Source organism: Chroicocephalus ridibundus, chromosome 3 (assembly GCF_963924245.1).
Source record: "Chroicocephalus ridibundus chromosome 3, bChrRid1.1, whole genome shotgun sequence".
Lineage (NCBI taxonomy): Eukaryota > Metazoa > Chordata > Aves > Charadriiformes > Laridae > Chroicocephalus > Chroicocephalus ridibundus.
The window spans coordinates 40,041,639-40,062,211 of NC_086286.1; the positions used below are offsets into that span (position 1 = coordinate 40,041,639).

At 38.4% G+C, this 20,573-nt stretch overlaps 1 protein-coding gene across 4 annotated transcripts; it reads right to left on the reverse strand.

The window, feature by feature from the left end:
• Window positions 1–2,277: 2,277 nt before the first annotated feature.
• On the reverse strand, window positions 2,278–18,585 carry SLC30A6 (solute carrier family 30 member 6). Of its 4 annotated transcripts, none has more exons than XM_063328871.1 (14): window positions 18,522–18,585; window positions 16,025–16,111; window positions 15,313–15,397; window positions 14,320–14,362; window positions 11,685–11,750; window positions 11,190–11,270; window positions 9,895–9,930; window positions 8,990–9,084; window positions 8,253–8,301; window positions 6,229–6,348; window positions 5,839–5,941; window positions 5,478–5,525; window positions 4,820–4,888; window positions 2,278–3,569 (listed from the first exon to the last, which is right to left on the reverse strand). In XM_063328871.1, the coding sequence occupies exons 1-14, from the start codon at window positions 18,522–18,524 to the stop codon at window positions 3,072–3,074; spliced, it is 1,383 nt and encodes a 460-aa protein (XP_063184941.1). In that variant the 5' UTR covers window positions 18,525–18,585; the 3' UTR covers window positions 2,278–3,071. The 4 variants fall into 4 exon arrangements, with proteins under 4 accessions (XP_063184941.1, XP_063184944.1, XP_063184942.1 ...); XM_063328874.1 differs by lacking the exon at window positions 18,522–18,585 and adding an exon at window positions 17,915–17,962; XM_063328872.1 differs by lacking the exon at window positions 11,190–11,270.
• Between the last annotated feature and the right edge of the window lie 1,988 nt (window positions 18,586–20,573).

A 20,573-nucleotide genomic window follows, 5' to 3' on the forward strand; every position in this document is an offset into this window, starting at 1 on the left:
AGCTGAAAAAAACCGCCATATTACATTAGTTATTTGTATTGTAGTAAGCACTCTAGCTCTTTTTACATCAGGATAATGCCGTTTTTCACAAGAATCTTAAGCCTATGTAATGGTATACACCCCTCAAATTGTCTAAAGCTTGATGCATTTACCTACAAGTGAAGTGATCCTATGCAATCACAGGTGGAACGAGTTAAGGGAGTAACAATGCCAAATCCTCTGGTAGACAGAAATGATAGTGAGTACCAGTCCTCTTTTTTTCTCTAGCTGGGACAGAACTCCTATCACTAGGAATGAAGACGATATAAATTAGCAATTCTTATTCACCACATTTCAAATAAACATTTAGATTGTGACCACCTAACAGCAAAATACAATTAGAAAAGACAAAACGCAGTAAAAATCCTTTCTGTAGAATTATTACAAGGACCCAGTCCACATTGGTAGCAGACCCAGCAAAACAGTTCTGAAGTTTCACACATCTGCTCGTTGAGATTGAAGTATCACCCGAGAACATCACTTAAACAATCAATATATATAAAAAGATAACTATAAAATCTTGTACACAAATTACCACTTTTTCCTTGTCATTTAAGGATGACACTGATTTTATTTTCCTCGTATAAAAGGAGACATTTTACTCTGTGATGATTTAACAAATATTCGTAATATATTCATAACAATAAAGCAGCTAAAAAGCTGTTCTAATCTCTAAAAGAATCTCTCATCTGCACATATAATATATATTGTAAACAATCACTCCAAAAAATAATTTTGTTAAAGTGATTATATTGCACTCAGAATCCTGGGATTCTCATTCTCCTTTCTCATTTTAAATCAAAAGTCAGCTTCATTTTTTAATAAAATGGAGCTTTAATTTTCTACTAAAAACAAGGAGGCATGCAATCAATATAATACAATGTATTTAAAATGTCAGAAAAAGGGCAAGTGTTTGGTTATGAAACTGGAGTAAGGAACAATTCTCAAATAGGCCACACAAGAGTAGTATATTGTAAACATTCTGCTGGCTCTAAGGTGTTGCAGATGCTGTAGAGAGTGCAGTCTAGTTCAGCACCCGAGAGGTACAGAGAATCTGTTCAAGTGTTCTGTACTTCAGCGAATTTTCATGCAGCAATGGCACGTGTAATAGTCTACACATAAAGACAGAGTAATGAAACAAAGGTGATTACTGAGCTAATACCGACCTCATCAAAACATAGCCAATCGTTACAAGTTCATTGCAATCTTTAAATGCAAATTTTCCAGATCATTACGTTTTCTGACACAGCAATGAAACTGTTACTCTTGCTGCAAATGAAGTACAGAGCTAGATTCCCTACTTGTAGCTTACATGGACGGTATACATACCAGTGGCAGTCTGGACACTACCCTCAGCCTAAAACATCCCGGCAAGATGCCATCGTGCAGAATGTCACCTTGCTTTGTTTGCAAGAGTGACGCCCTCCTCCATGCATTGGAGCGAGAAAAACAGGTAGTGGAGCAGGGAGGAAAAGGGAAGAAAAAAAAAAAAAAAAAAGAAGAGGAAAGCAACATCCTTGTGCAGCAAAAGGAATCCTCAGCCAGTGTGAAGAGGCCACAGATCTTTAAAATTCAAATGAAGGCTGTTTTCTCAACTCAGTTCCGCAAGAGAAAGATTTCTCCACCAAACCCATTATCTTCAGGTAACATATTAATATCTTTGGAGTCCCTGAGATACTACAGCTCCATATAACCACCCTGGACAAATGAAAAGACTTACTTAGTATACAGATTAACAAGGTGGAAGCCAATATATAGCACCCTGAGTTGCAAGTGAAACGACAGGAATGGGCAACCCACTCCTCAACAGCCAAGAGATGCAGAAGAAAATGCAGAGGAGGTATTGGCTTGGGAATTAAAAGATACATACTGCACAGGAGAACAGGAAAAAAACCTGGAGTATTTCTAAAAGGCCTTTCTGTGTTATCAGAGCAGTGAAGAAAAAGACAGCAGTCAGAGGGAAGAGCTCTCCGAGAAAGGCCCTGAAGAAATACGGCCTTCTAGATGTACAGTAGAATGATAATGCAAAAGCAGAGACAAGTTAGGCAGTCTTGTTCCAAGTGTGCCCCAAAGGCTAAGCACTCTAGCAATGACTAAGAACTGTCAGCGATCACTGACCTGTACTCTGGATATAAACCAGGAATATAAATAGATACTTTTTCCCCTGAAACTACAGAAAAAATACAAAGAGGAAAAATACAAAGTCACAATCGAATCAGAGAATACTTTCCATAATGAAAAATGAAATACTGGCTTCAGAAACAATACAGCCATCTGCTCTGGATCTTAAATAGGGTCAATCATAAAAAAGAGGTGCTTGTAAAATCTTAAGTTTGAAATACTTTATTTCCCACTATATTGCTAAATAATTTTGCAGTTAAACCAAAAAGGAAGAAATATCAGAGATGAATATGGAATACTTACAATTAGAAAATGGTTGCTGAACCATCTGAATTTCTATAAAAGCATCAATAAAAATGTAAAAACATGGTCTCACAGAATTAATTAGAATCTGAAATGCCAGATTGTCTTCACAATGGCCACAATATGAATATTGGATTTTTGCAACCAAAACCTAATTGTGACTTTGCCAAAAGATGGCTTAATACAGCAATCAAAACATCTCCAAAAATGGGACTTGTATTTCTGCAATTTCCTATTCTCTCAGCCATTCAGCAAGCAATTCTCATTAGAAAAGAAATGCTACCTGGTCAAAATTTTACTCTCTTACGGAGTTGTGCTATACCTCAATACATTCTTGGGAAAATAAAGAAAAGTGAATAAAAAGCCGAATAGAAATAGACGCTCTATAAAAACTACCTGTAAAGTATCGTAAATCTGGAAAATATTTGTGGCATTACACAGGCTACTGCTGATGCAAAGAAAAAAATTGCAGTTTAACCATTTCATGAATATGAACAATGCACTTGTTCCCAGCCATTTAGAATGATCTGACATTCCAAATGTTTATAAAAATTGGGTAATAAAAGAATTAAGTCAATACCCTTAAGTACAATAAATAATGGTGTTTATTATGGTCGAGGTTGACCACGAGCGTTTGTTCCATATCTGCTTGGGACATTTGTAAAACCAGTTCTGAATCCTTGAGTTGCTCCCATTCCCGGTATTCCAAATCCTTGATTGAGTACACTGCTGTAGGGTACGGATCCATGATTAAAGCCCAATCCATAGGGCCTTGTCTGAGTGTTTAAAAGGATGACTGGACTCACATTTTTGCCTGGTGTATTGAAAGAAAATTCTGGTGGTGGGCTGCTGGGTTTAGCTGGAGTGGATGTAACAGGGTTCAAATTATCAGCAGCTTTCAAAGATGGCATTGGAATAACATGATGATCCGAAAGGTTCAGAATATTGTTTGCAATAGGCACAGATGATAAGGTAGGTCTGATCCAGTCATCTTTGAAAATCTGAACAGTCAAGGTAGAGACCAATGTGTATAATCTGTTAGTGACATGGGCAAGTACCATTTGTTCATTTGCATCTCTCCGAATTCGGACGTGTACTGATCCGGCCTAGAAAGTGATAAAAATAAGTCGGCTGTTAACTGTTCCTTCAATAGAGATTCTCCATATGCATTCAAGAAGAGGTAAGTTACCCTGCAAAGAATTATGCAAAGACCTTTTGCAGTGGAGACTACTGACTCAACTGAGAAACTGATTAAATAATTCCACAATTAGGATACATTTTGATCTTTCCTAATACGTTGATCTCTTATGAACACATCAAGATCATCATTCAGGAAGAGTGAGTCTTAAAACCAAACTATAAATACAACATGTGATGGCAGGAAAGGCAAGGCGACAGACGGGACAAAAAGCTGCCCAAAAGAAGAATGAAATGGAGACAAACTCCATTTTTAGGAAAAGTGTCATCAGTGTGCTGTTGGAGCAGACAAGAGGACAACACGCATGGTAGGCACACTCAAATCGGGACCATTAGCAGGAACAGAGGCAAGAGCCCATTGTGGAACTCAGACTAGTTTCTCCTGGACGTGCATGTAACTGCGGGCTGCCCCTGCCTTCCTCTCAGTAACATTATCTCTGTTACCTTGAACTACTACTGCAAAGAGAACAGGACACACAACAGAACCTCTCACATGCTTTTTCAGTTCATATTTAGTAAAGAACAGGGTTCACAGCTTGTGCTATATATATACTGTAAGAATTCAGAAGTAGAAAAAAAGAATTCTAAGAGTCTTAATTTTCCATCTGTCACAACATACCCGCATCAACTTAGAAATAATTGAGTTGTGTGATAATTCTGTATCACAAAAAAAAAACCTTGATTTTTTTCAGCTTACAGTACACAACTGCAGACTTTTTTTTTCCACCCCCACCCCAGAAGTGCTGAAAGTGTATGATTCTACTGTAGACCTTTGGTACCTGAAGGTTTACAGTTTTTTTTCTCCCCTCTGAGACAATTTACAATAATACGCCATCTGAAAAATGTCTTTACTATTGTTTGGGGGTTTCTTCACTACCAAAATACAAAAGTGATTCTACAGTTGCAAAATGCATGCTTTAATCTAGAGTTGCAATATACATAAATAATATTAACCAATAACAAAGCTTTTAAAAAATAAAAAGGACAAGGGAAGAGAAGTTCTGCAATACATCACAAGGACTGAGTACTGCCTTCCTCAATTTTTTTTTTATATTTAAGATTTCAGAAGAAATATCTTACTTTATTTAAATAAAAAAATTTAAAGTAGTAACTGACAACTTTTTTTAAAGGCTAAAAAGACAACAAAGACATAACTTACCAAAGTGCCAAAACCTAATGTCCAGAAATGCTCATTTCGAACTTCCAAGACACCATCCAAAGTTGAAACCTAATTTTACACAAATATCCAGAAACATGAAATTAAATTAGAAATAGTGTTTCAAAACCTTTTAGAAATGTACTTTTACACATAGCTGAATAATACAGCATTTTCAGTAGTGAAATAAAAGCTTCCATACTACAGAATGGATGATGTCTGTTAATGATGCCACTAATGCTTATCTACTGTACCCTTAAATGTCCAAATCCATCCAAAAAGTGGATTTAAGTAACTCATTTCAGGTAATTCTTGCTGCCAAATTGCAGTATTTTCTCAACTTGATATGCCGTAAGTCAACAGCTGCCTGTACTCCTTTTCCTCTCCCCACTCCCATTCATAAAGCTCTTCAGCAGTAGCTTCTATTTAGTTAATAAAAACACCAGCCTGCACTACTTTAACAGATTTATTCCAGATACCTGAATGACACTATTCATCTTAGATAGCAAGATCCATACTTTCTGCATGCAGCTAAAAAATAACATTAAAAAAGTATTTTTTTAGCAATCTTCTTGGACTACTCACAAAAACTCTTTGTATTCCTGAATCCATATTTAATTTTAGCTCTACGCGCTCTGTCATGTATTATACACTGACTTACCTCTCTAAGAAGTTTATCTAACTGGCCAATCACATGAGGTGGGGTTGTCTTCAAGAAAAAGAAGAAAAAAAAAAAAACAAAGAAGAAAAAAGTTATAACAAAAATTAACTGGCCTGTTAAAATAAGAGAGCCTTTAAGTTTGGCCTAAATACAGAAGAGAGCAATAGCATTACACAATAAATTCTTACGACTTCATGATGTGTATTTCTACTGCCCTTAAAATTCTTCTAGCACATCACAAATTCCCCTTGGAACACTTCCTATTCAAATGCTTAAAACATATTTTATGTTTTTGAAAAAATAAAGACACTGAACAAAACTGAAACCACAAAAAAACCCCTGTTTTGTGGCAATGCCTTACCTGGAGAAGTACTTTTCCGCTGTAGACACTCATGGGATACATGGTACCAAATGTCATCAAAGCAATTGCTATAGCAGAAGCTGTATCGACAGCAAAATAATTGCTAGAAAGAGCAATTTTAAAGAAAAACAGGTGTTCATATTTTTGAAAGGTGTAAGAATTTTCTTTTGATTCTTTTTCATTCTTTTAAATTATATACACTTACAGAATATTACACATACTAATTTCATCTGAACTATACATCTTTCAAAAAAGAATATATTAATGGAGTTGCAATCACATTCATACAAAATACAGCTTTTGATGAGGTCATTCCTTCCATGTAAAAAATGCAATTTCCCATAGACTGGATAAAAAGACAGTTACTTTTTTTTAAACAACTGTACGTACTTGATTTCAATGAGCATATATGTAATGCAAAGAGCTAAAGCTCCAGCAATATCAATCAAGACAAAAGGGTTCATTCGTGGCAGAAAGATGCTACTCAATCCTGGGATGATTCCACAAATACTGTAATGAAACAGAAAAAGCAGTTGTCAGCTAGATGTTCAGCGTTACTTCAAAATGCAAAAGAGTTACACCCACAATTTCAGCATTTGACACCTTGCAGTCACAGCAAATGATGCCTCTGGGGACTAAAAAGGCCCTTCTAATTCTGCTCGAAGTTCTGGAATAGTCTGATGCCAGCAAAAATTAATCAAGTTTAGATCCACGTCACATTCTCTCTCATATCTGAAACTAATCCTTAGCCTCTTGCATCTTAAATTTGCTTTACCTCTATCTTCGCATCTACAAAATGTTATACTACACTAAATTTTATATTATTTTTTTCTACATGTTAAAATACATATCTTGTGCTACTTTCTATTTTCTGGTAACATAGCTAGCTATGTCAGCTGTACACAAGTACTTTACAGGTTCAGATATTGCTATTACATAAATGTAAGTCATGGTGGGGTTGCATATCTCTAGTCTTCAATCCATCTGCCACCTTGGTGTGAAAAAGTATTCTAAAGCCAAAGCTAACTAATTGATGGAGTCTGAAAAGAAGGAGGAGGCCAGCCTTGTGAATAAGAGGAGACCAAAAAAACTGGGAACATTGGGAAAAGTTATTTATTTATAGTTATCTCCTATCAATGGGAGCATGAAGAGAGAAAAGGGTTTCTGTACTTCCCAGCAATGTATTTCACATACTAGAGAATTTAAAGGAAAAGACAACATGAAATGTTTTGTTGCTCTGTTTAAAACCAACCTATGTTTAGACATCATGAGCTGGTCTGCTCCTGTAAGAATTTTAATCAACATAATTATATAGAGGTGCAGATATTTAGTAATCAGCACAGCTTCACAGAACACACCTGAAATAGCTGTATACATACTAACCAAATTTAATAATTTTAAGAAATTGTTGGCACAATTGTCTACAGGTTATCCCAAAACCCAGTAGTAATTCTAGACTCTTGATCTGGGAGCCCTTCAAGTTGTCCATCCGTGTCCTCCCCAGTAACACTGTGTCACCATATCATTAAAGAAAAACTGCTAGTGTCTGTGACTGCTATCCACATTTTCTTATTACTTTTTTTTTTTTCCACACTGAAACTCCAGGTACTTGGGCAACCCTATTGTTAGTCTTCCAAGCTGTTTTGCAGAATTTGTGTCTGATGATACAATACCTTACACCTGTATAAAATCAATTACGTTGAACAAACATGCAGAAACAGATGGGCTTTGCAGCATACTTAACATGTTATACAATATGGTTTAACATTTTTTGATACTAACAGCACTAGAATTTGGAAGAACATGTATGGCTCAAAATAAACATTTCTGACATCTGACAAAATTATTTGCAAACAATGTCATCTCACATTCAGATATCAAATCCAAGCAAGACAGTTAACAGACAAGATGAATGAGCAACACTCCTTCAGTCCCTGGAAGACACAGCAGTTTGCTGCTGGACAGGTGAGGAGTTTCCATAGCTATGTTTCAGTGTGCAACCTGCTTCATAGATCACATTTAAACTGCAACCATCCTAGTCATGTGCCCACCCCATAGAGTAACTGAACACAAATTACTACAGGTAATGATTGTTGAGAAATACAGTTCAAGCCTGTACAGGACAAAGCTAGTTTACCTCACCTCATCCAAGGAGAATTACATACAGCGTACCAAACACATTCAAAGGGAAAGTTATGCAGAAGATGTATTTCTATTAGATTGATGTATCTGAGAAACATGAAAGACAATGTTTGCTCTAGAGTTCATACACCAGACCTAGAGCAGGTAAAGCTATTTTAAAAGCTCTAATACACAACAGTTTATGCCTCAATACCCATCCAAATCATTATTATACACAAAAAAACACTACCTTCCAGATGTTAACAATTTTGAAAAATATTATAAAGCTTTACCTTCTACTAAGATCTGCAACATGCTCCTGAAGCCAACTTGTGCTGGCAGCTGCAAAAGAAAGAAGGTAATAAAATTACTACAAGTAAAGGTATCCATTTTAAAGTATGCTTAAAGTTTTATTTTAAGGAAAGAACCCAATACAGCACGAGTGAATAAATATATCTCAACAGATTCCCTTAAAAAAAACCCCAGTGTCTAACTTTTCCAGGCATTAAATAAAATGCCCATCTCTCATAATCATCTGAACTGATTAAATACATATATAATTGACTATTATAACCATCACAATTATCTTTATATTATATACAAGTATGTTATATAGCTATAAACAATTTACAGTTAGCAGGAATGACTGCAAGCCTACTTCACAGTGAAAAAGCCCCAGGTAAAAGAGCTATTAAGAAGAACTATTATATTATTTTTAATCCACTAATATATCCATAAAATGTCTTAAAAGTTCTGATTTTCATTAAAAGAATGAAAATAAAGCGTACTTCAGCATTAAAATGATGCTCAGTTTGTTATATTAATGAATACATACTTCTGAGAGAGCCCCATAAGCAAACTAAAGTTGAAGTCTGGATGGCAATTCTAAATTGCATGAAGTTATATTAATGTAGGTAACAGTAATATATACCCTCTAGTTAAGAAAGTTACCAGACAAGTTATACCTTGATAAAAATAGGAACATTAAAATCATTTCCCAACTCTTCTTATAGACTAATTTTTCACATACCTTCAGAGACATAAGCAAAAGGCTTATTCCTAATGGAAAGCATTGTAAATAAGTTGAAAAAGAGAGCCACGAAAGTACCAACCAGCAGTCGCCCCCTAGGGAGGGGAAAAAAAAAAAAGTATCTTAATTTCACACCATCACATGAAATCAAGCTGTAATTACTAGTAACAATATCAAAATACTTTGCTTGCTATCTTTCACTGAGACTGAAAACAAGAGTAAGATAAACTAGTGTAATGCGTAATAACTGGCAGTGTATTATCATTTTAATGGTTATATGAGATCACTGAACTTCGTACGTATTATCACATTAGGCTGTACACAAAGTTCATAATGTTGAGTAACAGTTCTTAACTAATTGCATATATGCACACACATATATGTTCGTCCTTTGAAGATATAAATACATTGTCCCTGCAGCAGCAGAGCTAAAAAAAGCTTAGTTTCCCTCGGAATTATGCCCTACGTCCCTACTCTTTCCTAGGAGAACTACAACTTCACCACACATGCCACGTCCCAGTCTTTTGCCCCATAACACCTTCTTTTCCTTTCCCCATATTCATCATCTTTGCAACACCTCCAGCTCCCTAATGATCACAGCATCCTTCCCCTCACGCACCAGGCCTTCTAAGAGGCCTCCATAAGAAATGAGAGCAACTAAACTAGCAAAACCAGCGATATATAGTTAATTCATTATTTACGAGAGCATGTGTGTTATATTTCAATTGTACCTTGAAAAAACCGTTTGCAATATAGCTTACACACAGTTTGAAATAAATGCCAAGGTACCAAAACCAACTTGGTGTTGAATGTACTTGCATAATTAATACATGCTACATTAAGAATTAGAAATGCAAAGGGACACTGAAAAAACTATAATTTTACACGTCAAAATAATTTCTTACGTGTGTATCTCAGGTTGTTCCAGAAACCGCTCTGCACTACAAAAATAATTGAAAATTTGAGTTATATTCATACAATAAAACCTTGATACCTGAAGCATATTTTTTCCAGTTCTGAAGAATTAGCTGCCATTCATAAAGAAAACCTGACAAATACAGTACTGCAAAAAAATGAATTGCTTAAATAGGCACAGCAGTTTTTATAACTGATGAAAGCATTTAACACTGAAAAAAAGCAGGGTGTAATTTAGATTTTCCAAATATTTCCAAACTGTACCACATAGGTGCTAGCTACCATGAACACTGCCTACACAATAAAAAGAAGCTTGTAAATGAACATGCCAAAAAATACTGCTACTGCCACCACTGGTGTTGGTAACCGCAACAAACTAAGTCTGAAATCCTTGACTTACAGCCTCTCACTAAGCAAGGCCAAATAAAGGAGATGTGGGACACTGTGGTGGAGATACAAATCTTTTTTACCCACCAGTAAACTAAGGAATAAGGAATAAGCTTTATTTGACTAAGGTAAGTTTTGGGAATTTCCTAAAATTGATGTTTGAAAACTTGGAGGCTTTGACAGCTTGTCATTATTAGAATTCATTCCAGTGTATGTGATTCTGTGTATTGTCCCTAAAACAGTGCAATCCATAGTATAAAATTGCGAAGTTGTTAACATAGCCCTTTACAGAGAAAATAGAGCCCTTGAATAGAAAAATGGAAGGTACACCGCCCGTTTTAAATTCCAAATGTTAATAAAAGCCACTTCATTTTTAAAGATTTTTTTTTTTTAGGCTAACCTCTGAAATACAAATGCTTCTAAGAGTAAACAGTATGTCAAATTAATACTTGAGCACATTTTGATGGACTGATGAAGTTGATAGTTTAAACATTCAGATCCTTAATATATTATGATGTTGCTTTACTTCAGGAAGTAACTGAAGGAAAAAAATAAAATGGAAGAAGTTTTATTTATTTACTAACTTAAAAAAAATCAAGACGCATAGGGAAATGCATTAAATGAAATACCTAACTTTTTGGAAAACGCGATTCTTAAGAACATTGAGTCTTTTCCTTGAAAGCTGTTTAATTACTTTTATTGATACCTATCATTTCATCTAAAGCCTACCTGTAGTGTAACCAATGTAAGTGAGCAGTAAGGGTTAGCAATATTTTAAAGAAATCTGAACTTTTTTCTACAATATCTCTCTACATTTGTAGAATGCATATGCTTTTGCTTAGTCTGGAATATCTTCATACATAACAAAAAAATCATAGAAAATGGTACATATCCCTACCTTTCTTTCAGTATAAAAAGAGCACCAAGCTGTGCCAGAACTGTAGATGCAAACACGGCTAGAACTTCAAACCTTTCAAACCTGAAATTTGAGAATTCGGTTTAGAAACACTGAACATTGCACCAAATGCATTCTGGTCTGTGCAGGAATCAGTAGGATAAACCTACTATTTCCAGTTCTTTAAAGAGTAGATAGATGGGAAGAAATTGGAATTTTTATGGAATAGGCATTATTTTCCAATTTCTTTTACGCCAACACTCCACTTGTCACAAACAGTTCAAAATTAAGCATTTCTTAGTTCTTTTTCCTGTCCCTCCCCTAAGCTCTCCCCTATTCTGCAACTGTTCTTTACAGCATCAGTCTTGGGTCTCCTTATTTTTAGGGTCTTTTACACAGAGGTTGTTAGTCATGGATGTCTGGGAACACAGGCAACGGTAGTCAGCAACATATCAAATGTTGAATTATCAAACACTAAACCTTGTTATGAGTACTTACCCAAATGAATAGACTGGGCTGGGTTTCTTCATCATTACCCAATAGCTTATTAGACATGTTACCAAACTGAAAAAAGGGGGAGAGTTAGACAGTGATAAATAACTGCAGCCTTTACAAACTGGATAATCTACAAATACACACTTCAGCCATCAGAACTGAACAAATGAATATAACCGTGTCTTATCACGAACTCAACCCCTCTATCACTGTTACAATGAGGGTTCCAGTGAATCCAGAGAAGGCTGTGCTTGGGTATAACACTGAGACTGCATGACGTCGTCTCAGCTGTTCACAGAAGAAGAGCAGCAAATAATTGTAGTGGAATGGTAGCTGGTCTAATTCCTTAGACCTTACAGCCTTAATGCTGTACTTAAGGCATGCTGTGCCTACAAAGGTTACCACCAACCTTCTTCAATACAGAACATCACTCAACCTAAATCAAGTTTACCAGAACTCCAAATGCAATGCATTTTTACACTGAGGTCCTGACACAAAACAGCACAACTAGTGTTCAAGCTGCATGCACTCCATGAATTTTCCTCAAAGGGACATGGAGCATGCGAGACCAGGTACCCCAGTATCTGACTAACAGGCAAAGGTGATTTGAGAAAATTCTTTTAATACTGGTTGGTATCACACATAGTAATGTCACATGTAGTAATGAAAAGTACAAAGCAAAAGCCTATGAAAATACAAACTAGACACCCAGTAAATGCTCTTCTTACGTGCGCTTTATCAACTTGCTTAGAAATACTGTAACCTGAGAAAGGCCATTTAAACGAGAAGGAAGATGATAAGCACGATAACAGGACTGTCACATCTGTGTCACTTCCTTTGTATCCCAGTGAAACAGTGAAGAAAGCTCTCCATTAAACTCTTCTTCTAGAGACATACCATGGATTAGATTTAGTACCAGAATAAGCCTTGGGCTATGCCAAGTATTGTCTGTCTTTTCCACAGTGCATTTTGCCTACATATATGGCCAAAACAGATTTATTTTTTCTGGCTGCATTCACCTACACAAGCTCTAATCTAACTGGCCATTCACTGACAGCCACAGGTCTCTCTTGCTATTTCCTTTCCAAGTTCTTCTCTTATATTGAACATCTGAAATTCCAATTATTTTATCCTCATGGTACTAGCCTGAATTTTTCGAGGATGAGTCTTGTTTCATGCCAATGAAACATGCCAAAATATGCCAATTTTTCCTTTACTGACCCCTTCGGACAATTTTTTTTTTTTTTTATTGGAACCCACCCCAATTCAGTGCCATCTGTGCCTTTATGCAGCCGTTTCTTAACGACAAAGTTAAATGAGACTGGATCAAGAACTCATCCCCACAGCTGCTGAACAACTGCATCCTCTCAACCTGATCCACAGCTGTGTGGAATAAAAGCAAAAGCAGAGGAAATAATACTGCTCATATACAAAATACTAAATTCATATGCTCAGTAAGACTATTATAAATGACCAGGAAGAGGACAAAAATGAAAGAACCAGAAATTGATTTTTGCAGCAGAATTACTGAGCATTGTTCACCCTTACAGCAAATCAAAACTCTTGAAAGAGATCATTGAGAGAATAATCTTCTAGTCCGACCCCTAATTAACCTAATATGTCAGTGCCAGGGGTATTCCATCTTCTCCTAAAACTAAAAAAATAATATTATATACAAACATGGAATACAACATCAAAACTTTCCCCAAGGTAAAAACTATTTTGAGTCAACATGACAAAACTCAGTAGACACAAAATTCTAAGAAAAATACAAGATTCATCGAAGTTATATCACAATTCTAATGCAGTCACAGAGCAAGTTTGGTATTTTTGTGCCTATATCAACCATTCCTGTTCCTTTCTGCCTTTTTGCTGATGTTATTTATAAATGTTTTACTATCATTCAGATAAGCAACGGTATGTAGTGGGCAAAAAAGACTGCAGATAGCTGATCCCTATTTTTTATAAGCTAGTGAGCTTATAAAGGAAGATAATGTAAGTTAATAATTAAAAAAATACATGCATTTTATGCAGTTTATTTCCCAACTACTGCTACCAATCTGCATCTCAGGTAAGAACTGAATATATTTCATGTCTGTATTATCAATATTATCAAAAGTGTTCAGAACTTTCATACTTTAAGTAGTTTTAATATAATTTTTTTAGGAAACAGGAAAAATACTAAAAATATCTAATAACCTTATTGGTAGAGTGCATAGGATCTAGCTCTTGAAGTATTTTTAAATAGAAACAGGCTTACATACTCCTCATTTCCTGATGCTAAAACTGAGGGATACTTCAGAATCAATGACTGTGACATCAGGGAAATGTTCTGAGTGAACCACCAGATAACAGTTTGATGCTAGATTCTGTTTTATGTGGTTACACATCTGCATAGAGAAATCCATAACTAAACTGATTTGTTACTAGTCATTCTCAATACAGCTATGCTGTTTGTCAACATCTACTTATTGTGATGTAAAATTTTATACTTATTTAAGCTATATGCAAAACAGTATTTCTATACTGATGACTCTAAATAACATGTGTTTGTATCTCTAAATAAATTTTATATGTATAGAAATATACAAAGACAGGCACAAACGAACAGTAAGACTAAACAGGAAAAAAAACTCACCTGAAAAGGTCAAAGATTGTCAAATATGTGTAAGCAGTTAAAGCTGTAAAAAAAAAAGCAAATACTAAAACTTAATATAATTTTTCAATGCAGAAATCAGTTGTATTCTTCTAAGTCCCTCTTGTGTAGCTCTTTTTCATTTCGTATCAACATAAACTGTCTCCACTGATAGAGTAAGACTCTCTGTATTTTGTATGTGTGTATAATATGAATGTCCTAAACACTCCAATACATTTAACTTCATAAACAGGTTAACTGTGGCAATCCAAATTCTAATAAAGCACTTAATAATGCCAGACACAAAAGGTATAAAGCTTGTGACTAGGAATGTAAATACAGAAAAGTCAGGAGATCTAGTAATACTTCATCCGCCAAAGCAAGAGATTGCTTATGTGCATTACTGCAGTGAAACGTAGGTTCAACAGACTTTTTTACTTGTTTTGCATCTCCGACCCATCTTAAAACTGCAAGAAAACCTATGTCATAAATAAAAAGCGTAACGTATTCCACTTTCAGCACAGAGGATGGGAAGCATCTTGGAGCCCCTATACAAAAATAGAAGATATAAAAAATATTGAAAAGGGGTGTTCCTGGAATCGGACAAGCCTTTTGCCACACTACAAATATCTTCATTCAACTGCAAGTGAGGGTCGCTATATGTCACTGGTACTATTTATACAAGGAACAGGTCTGAGGACTAGCTTCGAAGTCTACTTTTTTGCGATCTTTAAAGAGGGTACTGTGGGAAGAAAAAAACCCATCAGTTCTGGAAAACCTTGCAAACTTTGAAGGACTTTCACCCATCCACACTTGCCATCGAGAAATGACTCTACGCTGACTGTGGTAAATCAAAAGGAAGCACTTTCCAAACCTGGCTGTGCAACCACCTATCTCCTTTACGTGCTGAACTTTGCTTTTTTAGTATGTTGGAAGTTCACAAGCTAAGAAACACATGGTAGTTGGATGTAGTTTCAGTACTAGAGAGCAACCTACCTATGCTGTTTGTAGAGCTGCACCACATTAGCAGGAAGCCAATACATATTAAATTTATAGCACCAAACAGCAAGATCTTCCAGGACTGTTGATGAGAATAGATATGTGTTTTACATCTTCCAAAATTTACAAGACAAAAATATATCTATCTGGTTTTACAAAACAATATCGCAGTACTTCATCAGGCAAGCAGAACTGTCTTTTCCTCCCTCCCAAAAATTTACAATTCATTTCAGAACAATAAGCCCAGATTTTGTTTTCAACTTTACAGATTGTCTCAAAACTTGTTTATAAACAGCACTTGTGCATCATGCTTAAAATACCTTTTTGGTCTAAAAGAAAAATCACCCCTGTATAATACTTGCATTTAATTACAGCACGCACCGTGTGACTTTTGAAGACAGACTTACACAACTTTATATTAGTGGATTATTTTCTTTGTGCTGGAACTTAGGTCCCAAAAATGTCTGTGCATATTCAGTTTGCAGTTCTACTGAATGCATTAAATATAAATACAATTCTGGAGAATACTAACTGACAGGGACAAAGCACAGGAAGGCATTCAGCTTCACAGCTGGATTGTTTTTTTTAAGCACAGATGGAAAATTTCAAAGACATATTCTCAAAACATTCTCAAGTTAATAACGTAGTTTAATTTATCACAGCTAATGTCTTTTTTATTGTTATTCATTTTTTTAAAAGAAATACTTACCCTCCTATCTGCTGCAACCAGCCTAAATTCATGTGTTAACTTTCCAAACAGCGATCTCTGTGATTTTCGGAACAGGTGTATTGTCCCCTTAAAAAAATATTAAAGTTTAATTAAAAATTTTACTTAAATCATAATTTAAATTAGCAAAAAGGAGATCTTCATTTATGAACTATTTTCATATTTATATTAAGAATCAGAATGAGGGTTTTGTTAATTAGTGACAGCCCATAAACATTAAATTCAGCAATATTTTTCAATAGTCACTTTAAATGGTTATTATATATCTATACTATACTATAATGTAATATATAGTATATTATATTTTAGATAATGATGAATTACTTGGAATCAAGCTTCATTTACATATAATCCAGAATTCAAGTTTACTGGAAAACATACCAAAATACCATTTAAAGAGTGGGCTTTTTACTTTTATTTAAGTAAAACTACTACAGATGTTCTGAAAACACAAATATTTTTCTTTATCAAAGCACACTTCCCACCCAAAGCCAATTGGTTTATTAAACAGGAAAATATTGTATATATTTATACACACACATATATATAAACAAGAACCCATCAGAGGAATAAAAACAATGCTGGTATCATCTGTAACGTGGTGGACACAAGGCCAGTAACATAATGAGACATACAAACAATCTCAGCCATGGCTTAACCTAAATGTGCACAGTAGAATGCAGTCACTGTACGTGTTCCCTCTCCTTTCCTGAGGGTGGAGAGGGCACATGGGTATGTGGGAGATGGGAGTGAGGGGGATGCTACATGGCTCTCCTGAAAGCATGACAGGGAACAGACTATCAGACAAATTCATCAACCATGCTACTTTCTCCCTGTCCTAAAAGGGCTGAAGGTTCTAGCTAACCACCTTCCATTCTACTCTTCACACAAAGTAGGGCTTTTCGTGTGGAAGGCTTTCTGATTTGCAATAGAAATTCGTGGACTTGTAATGGGTGGTCTGTCCTATGCAGCAATTTGAGGCTGGATGAAATAAGGTTTGATTGTAAGCTATCACATCTGTAACTGCAAGCAGAAGACAAAAAGACATACTAACAGGCTGGTTACCAAAACAGACTCAATGAACTTACAGACGCAGTTGTCATCACAGCTGCATTTCACAGTATCTGTAGAAATACCCGTATATCTTGGGGTCATCAATTAAAAAAGCGGTATTACAGATCCCAAGTTTTGCTCACCTAGAGCAAAAGGCTGGCACTTACTATCTTCTTTACTATCAAATCATCACGTGACTATTTTTTTTTTCTCAGTAAAGACAAACAGGATGAAAGAACACTTCTGAAAGCTTTCCTAAAGGCAGCAGGCTGCCTGCTTATGAAGGTTACTGTCACCTTGGCACCCATTGCTTTTCCATGCTGTTAGCACTGTCCATTGCCTAACTGCCCTGTGCCGCATCTCCCCGATTTATACACGGTATGCTGTGCCCTAAAGCTGTGCATTCTGTACCACAGAGGAGAACCCCATACAAAACCAGGCTAGATATATAGCTCACCCCTGGAAGCAAGCTCTAATCAGCCCACATTGCACTTTGACATTAAAGCTTCCCTACCCCCTAAACTTGTGGCAACACAATGGCAAGAAACACCTCTGTGCTAAGCGTGAGGGCGGCTGCCCCACACCTCAGCCACTGAGGGTCCCCATGTGGCACTGGCACAGCTCTACAAGAAGTATTTCTACAATGAGCGGCAGCGTCTGCTCCTACAACGCCAACAGGTGACAGCACCTGTTATCGCTACCGATGTCAACTCAGTTGCGCTCAGCATCAACGGGGAAAACTCAAGACACGCAGCTGAACAAGCCTACAGGGTGCTCACTCCCAGGACTTTCCTTCCCTGGGAAGCGAGACGCACGTACCAAGGGCAACAGCCCCGCGCTTTCACTGACGCGGGGCCGGGCAGCCGGTGTGTCCCGGGGCGGATTCCCGTTGCCCGGATGATTCGGTGCTGAATGAAAACCACCGAGGCCCAGACCGCCCGGCGACAGAGCTGAGCCCCTACCGCTTGCTCCTACGGGGCCTACCCGCCCGGCGCGGCCTATAAGGGGGGATCTGAAGAGAAAGCACTACACAGAAAGCCCCAGCGCCCGCTCCTCCCGCGCCCCGGAGCCGTTAACGGCCGCGCCGCCGCCTTGGCGAAGGGGCACTTCCTTCCCCCCGGCGGCGCCCGGCTAAGGGGAACGGCTGAGGCGGCCCCGCGCGGGCGGGGCAGAACCCCCGCGCGCAGCCACGTCACCGACAGCCCGGCGGGGGCTCGTGCCAGGAGCGGGGCAGGGGGCGGCGAGGCGGCGCGCTCCGGGCCGAGCCGGGCCGCGCCGGGCAGGCAGCGGGCCCGGGGCGCCCTGCCGTGCCCAGCCCCGCCGCAGCGGCACGGCCCCCGCCCGGGAGCGACCGCCCCACACCTCCGCCTCCCTCGCCCCGCTCCCACGCGCGACTTCCCTCCCCTCCCCAGCGGGGGCCACTCACCATATTACTCCCCGCACCGGAAGAGACGGCGCCATGCGAAGCCGGAAGAGGCGGAGGAGGCCCCCGTCGCTACGGCAACGAGCGGGCCCGTAAGGCCGTGCGCGGCAGCGGATGTGATGCCTCACGGAAGCGGCAGCCCCTTCAGGGGCCGTTGGAGCGGCGGCGCCTCAGCCGTTAGAGTGGCCCGGCCCAGCCCCTTCTGTCCTTCCTTCCCCGGAGGCGGCGCCCCGCAAGCCGCGGTGGGTTCCCGCTCAGGCGGAGAGGCAGCGGCAGCCGCCTTCCCTTGCGACGCACGGCTTCTGTGCGAAGCCCCGCGGGGTTTTACCTGCCCGTTTTATCTGTTGAAGGAAAGGGCTCCGCCGTGGCAGTCGTGACGCTCTGTCGCAACGGTTCCACAAGGGCACGGTTTTCCTTCCACCGCTTCCTCGGTGTGATTCATCCTTCATACAAAAATACACCTAAAATCATGGTGGCACCGCTGCCGCCAGCCGGCGCCTTGCCGCTGCGTTCCGCATTAACGGCAGTAAGTACGCATCTTTCAGAGTTGGTTTTTTCGTAGCAGAACCTCGAAAAGAGAGTAGCTCTCCCGACTACAGGAACTCCGTTGAAAATTCAGTGATTTTGTTGTGTGCTGAAGGTCTGAGAATTGTTCCCGTTGCTCCGAATAGGTTAAAACATTATCATAGAACGATTAGACTTGGAAGGGACCTTAAAGATCATGTAGTTCCAACCCCCCTGCCCTGGGCAGGGACACCTCCCACTAGGCCAGGCTGCTCAAAGCCCCATCCAGCCTGGCCTTGAACACTTCCAGGGAAGGGGCATCCACAGCTTCCCTGGGCAACCTGTTCCAGTGCCTCACCACCCTGACAGCAAAGAATTTCTGCCTGATATCTAAGTATTACAGTTCAGAGGAGTGATCCATAGTCAGTCTAACCCCCTCCCAAAGACTGTTATGGGAAGCAGAAAGAAGACTTGGAGGGAGGGAAAACAGAGGTGTATTTAAGATACTGCTGTCAGTACTACTACTGAGGCTCTGGAACACAGGGACGCAAGGGCTGCAAGGTCACAGCAGTCTCCTTGTGTGGCCTGGCTAGCAGAGCACTAAACTGCCCAGTAGTTTCTGTTAGAGGAACAGGGACAGTAAGATCACTTTACATGGAACCAGTGCTCACTGGGAACGAAATACAAAACAAAAGTCTTCATGGAAGTTAAGACAGCCCTGTTAAGGCAAATTGTGTTACAAAACACCTGCATGGGATTTAATGTAGAGAAAGATTTAGTCACATGACAACTTATTTATTATTGCATTTGGGAAATAAGTGAAAGAGGTAGAAATAGTAATTGAAGCTAGATATTTTAAGACAGATTATTGTGCCTGGGAAGATACTTGAAAAAAACCTTCTGTAACACTGCCCTGTCTTTGGTCTTTTAATGATCTATTCAGTTGTCCAGTGCCCATAGTTAAAGTGGTTAAAAATGTTATTTGCATCTAATCTGTCCTGTGAAACATACCAAAAGACTTACTGACTGTGGTTGTGAGAGGGGCTCGTACATCAGATGAAACCAGAAACAAGCCACATCTTTGAATTAATCTGCTTCCCAGCTACTCTGGATAAATTTTAGGTGTGTATTGTCTCTGGTTCTTACGCATTTGCAGAGCATGCATTTTCATTATTGGCAAAAAAGTCTTTTTTTGTTTTCCAGATTTTGAGTTTATCTATCTGGTCCTTATAGGACACAGTATTAGTCATTAAGAACAACTATCAGAATGGACTGGTAATTGTATTCCACGAGACAGGTATATAATGTCTCAGACCTCATTCTAAGCTGTTGGCCGTAACAAAAACATATTTTTCAGTGTACAGAAGTAGTTTTGGGATCAATTAAAAAAAAACATTTGCACTCAGTAAAATTTGCATGACAGGTAAGAAAATTCAAACTGCATCTGCTGCCTCCACTCAAATTTAACCAGGAAATCAGAAGTCAGGTGCACCACAGGGGTAACATTTTATCTGTATGACACAGTCCACAAATACAAAGTTCTTTGGTTAT

What these genes read in the sequence shown, in the direction of transcription:
- SLC30A6 (XM_063328871.1), bottom strand. An exon ending in CAGCTCTACAAACAGCATAG is followed by an intron (nt 14,363 to 15,312) that starts GTAGGTTGCTCT and finishes TTTTTTTTACAG; the next exon opens with CTTTAACTGCTTACACATAT. An exon ending in TATATGCTCATTGAAATCAA is followed by an intron (nt 5,942 to 6,228) that starts GTACGTACAGTT and finishes TGCTCTTTCTAG; the next exon opens with CAATTATTTTGCTGTCGATA.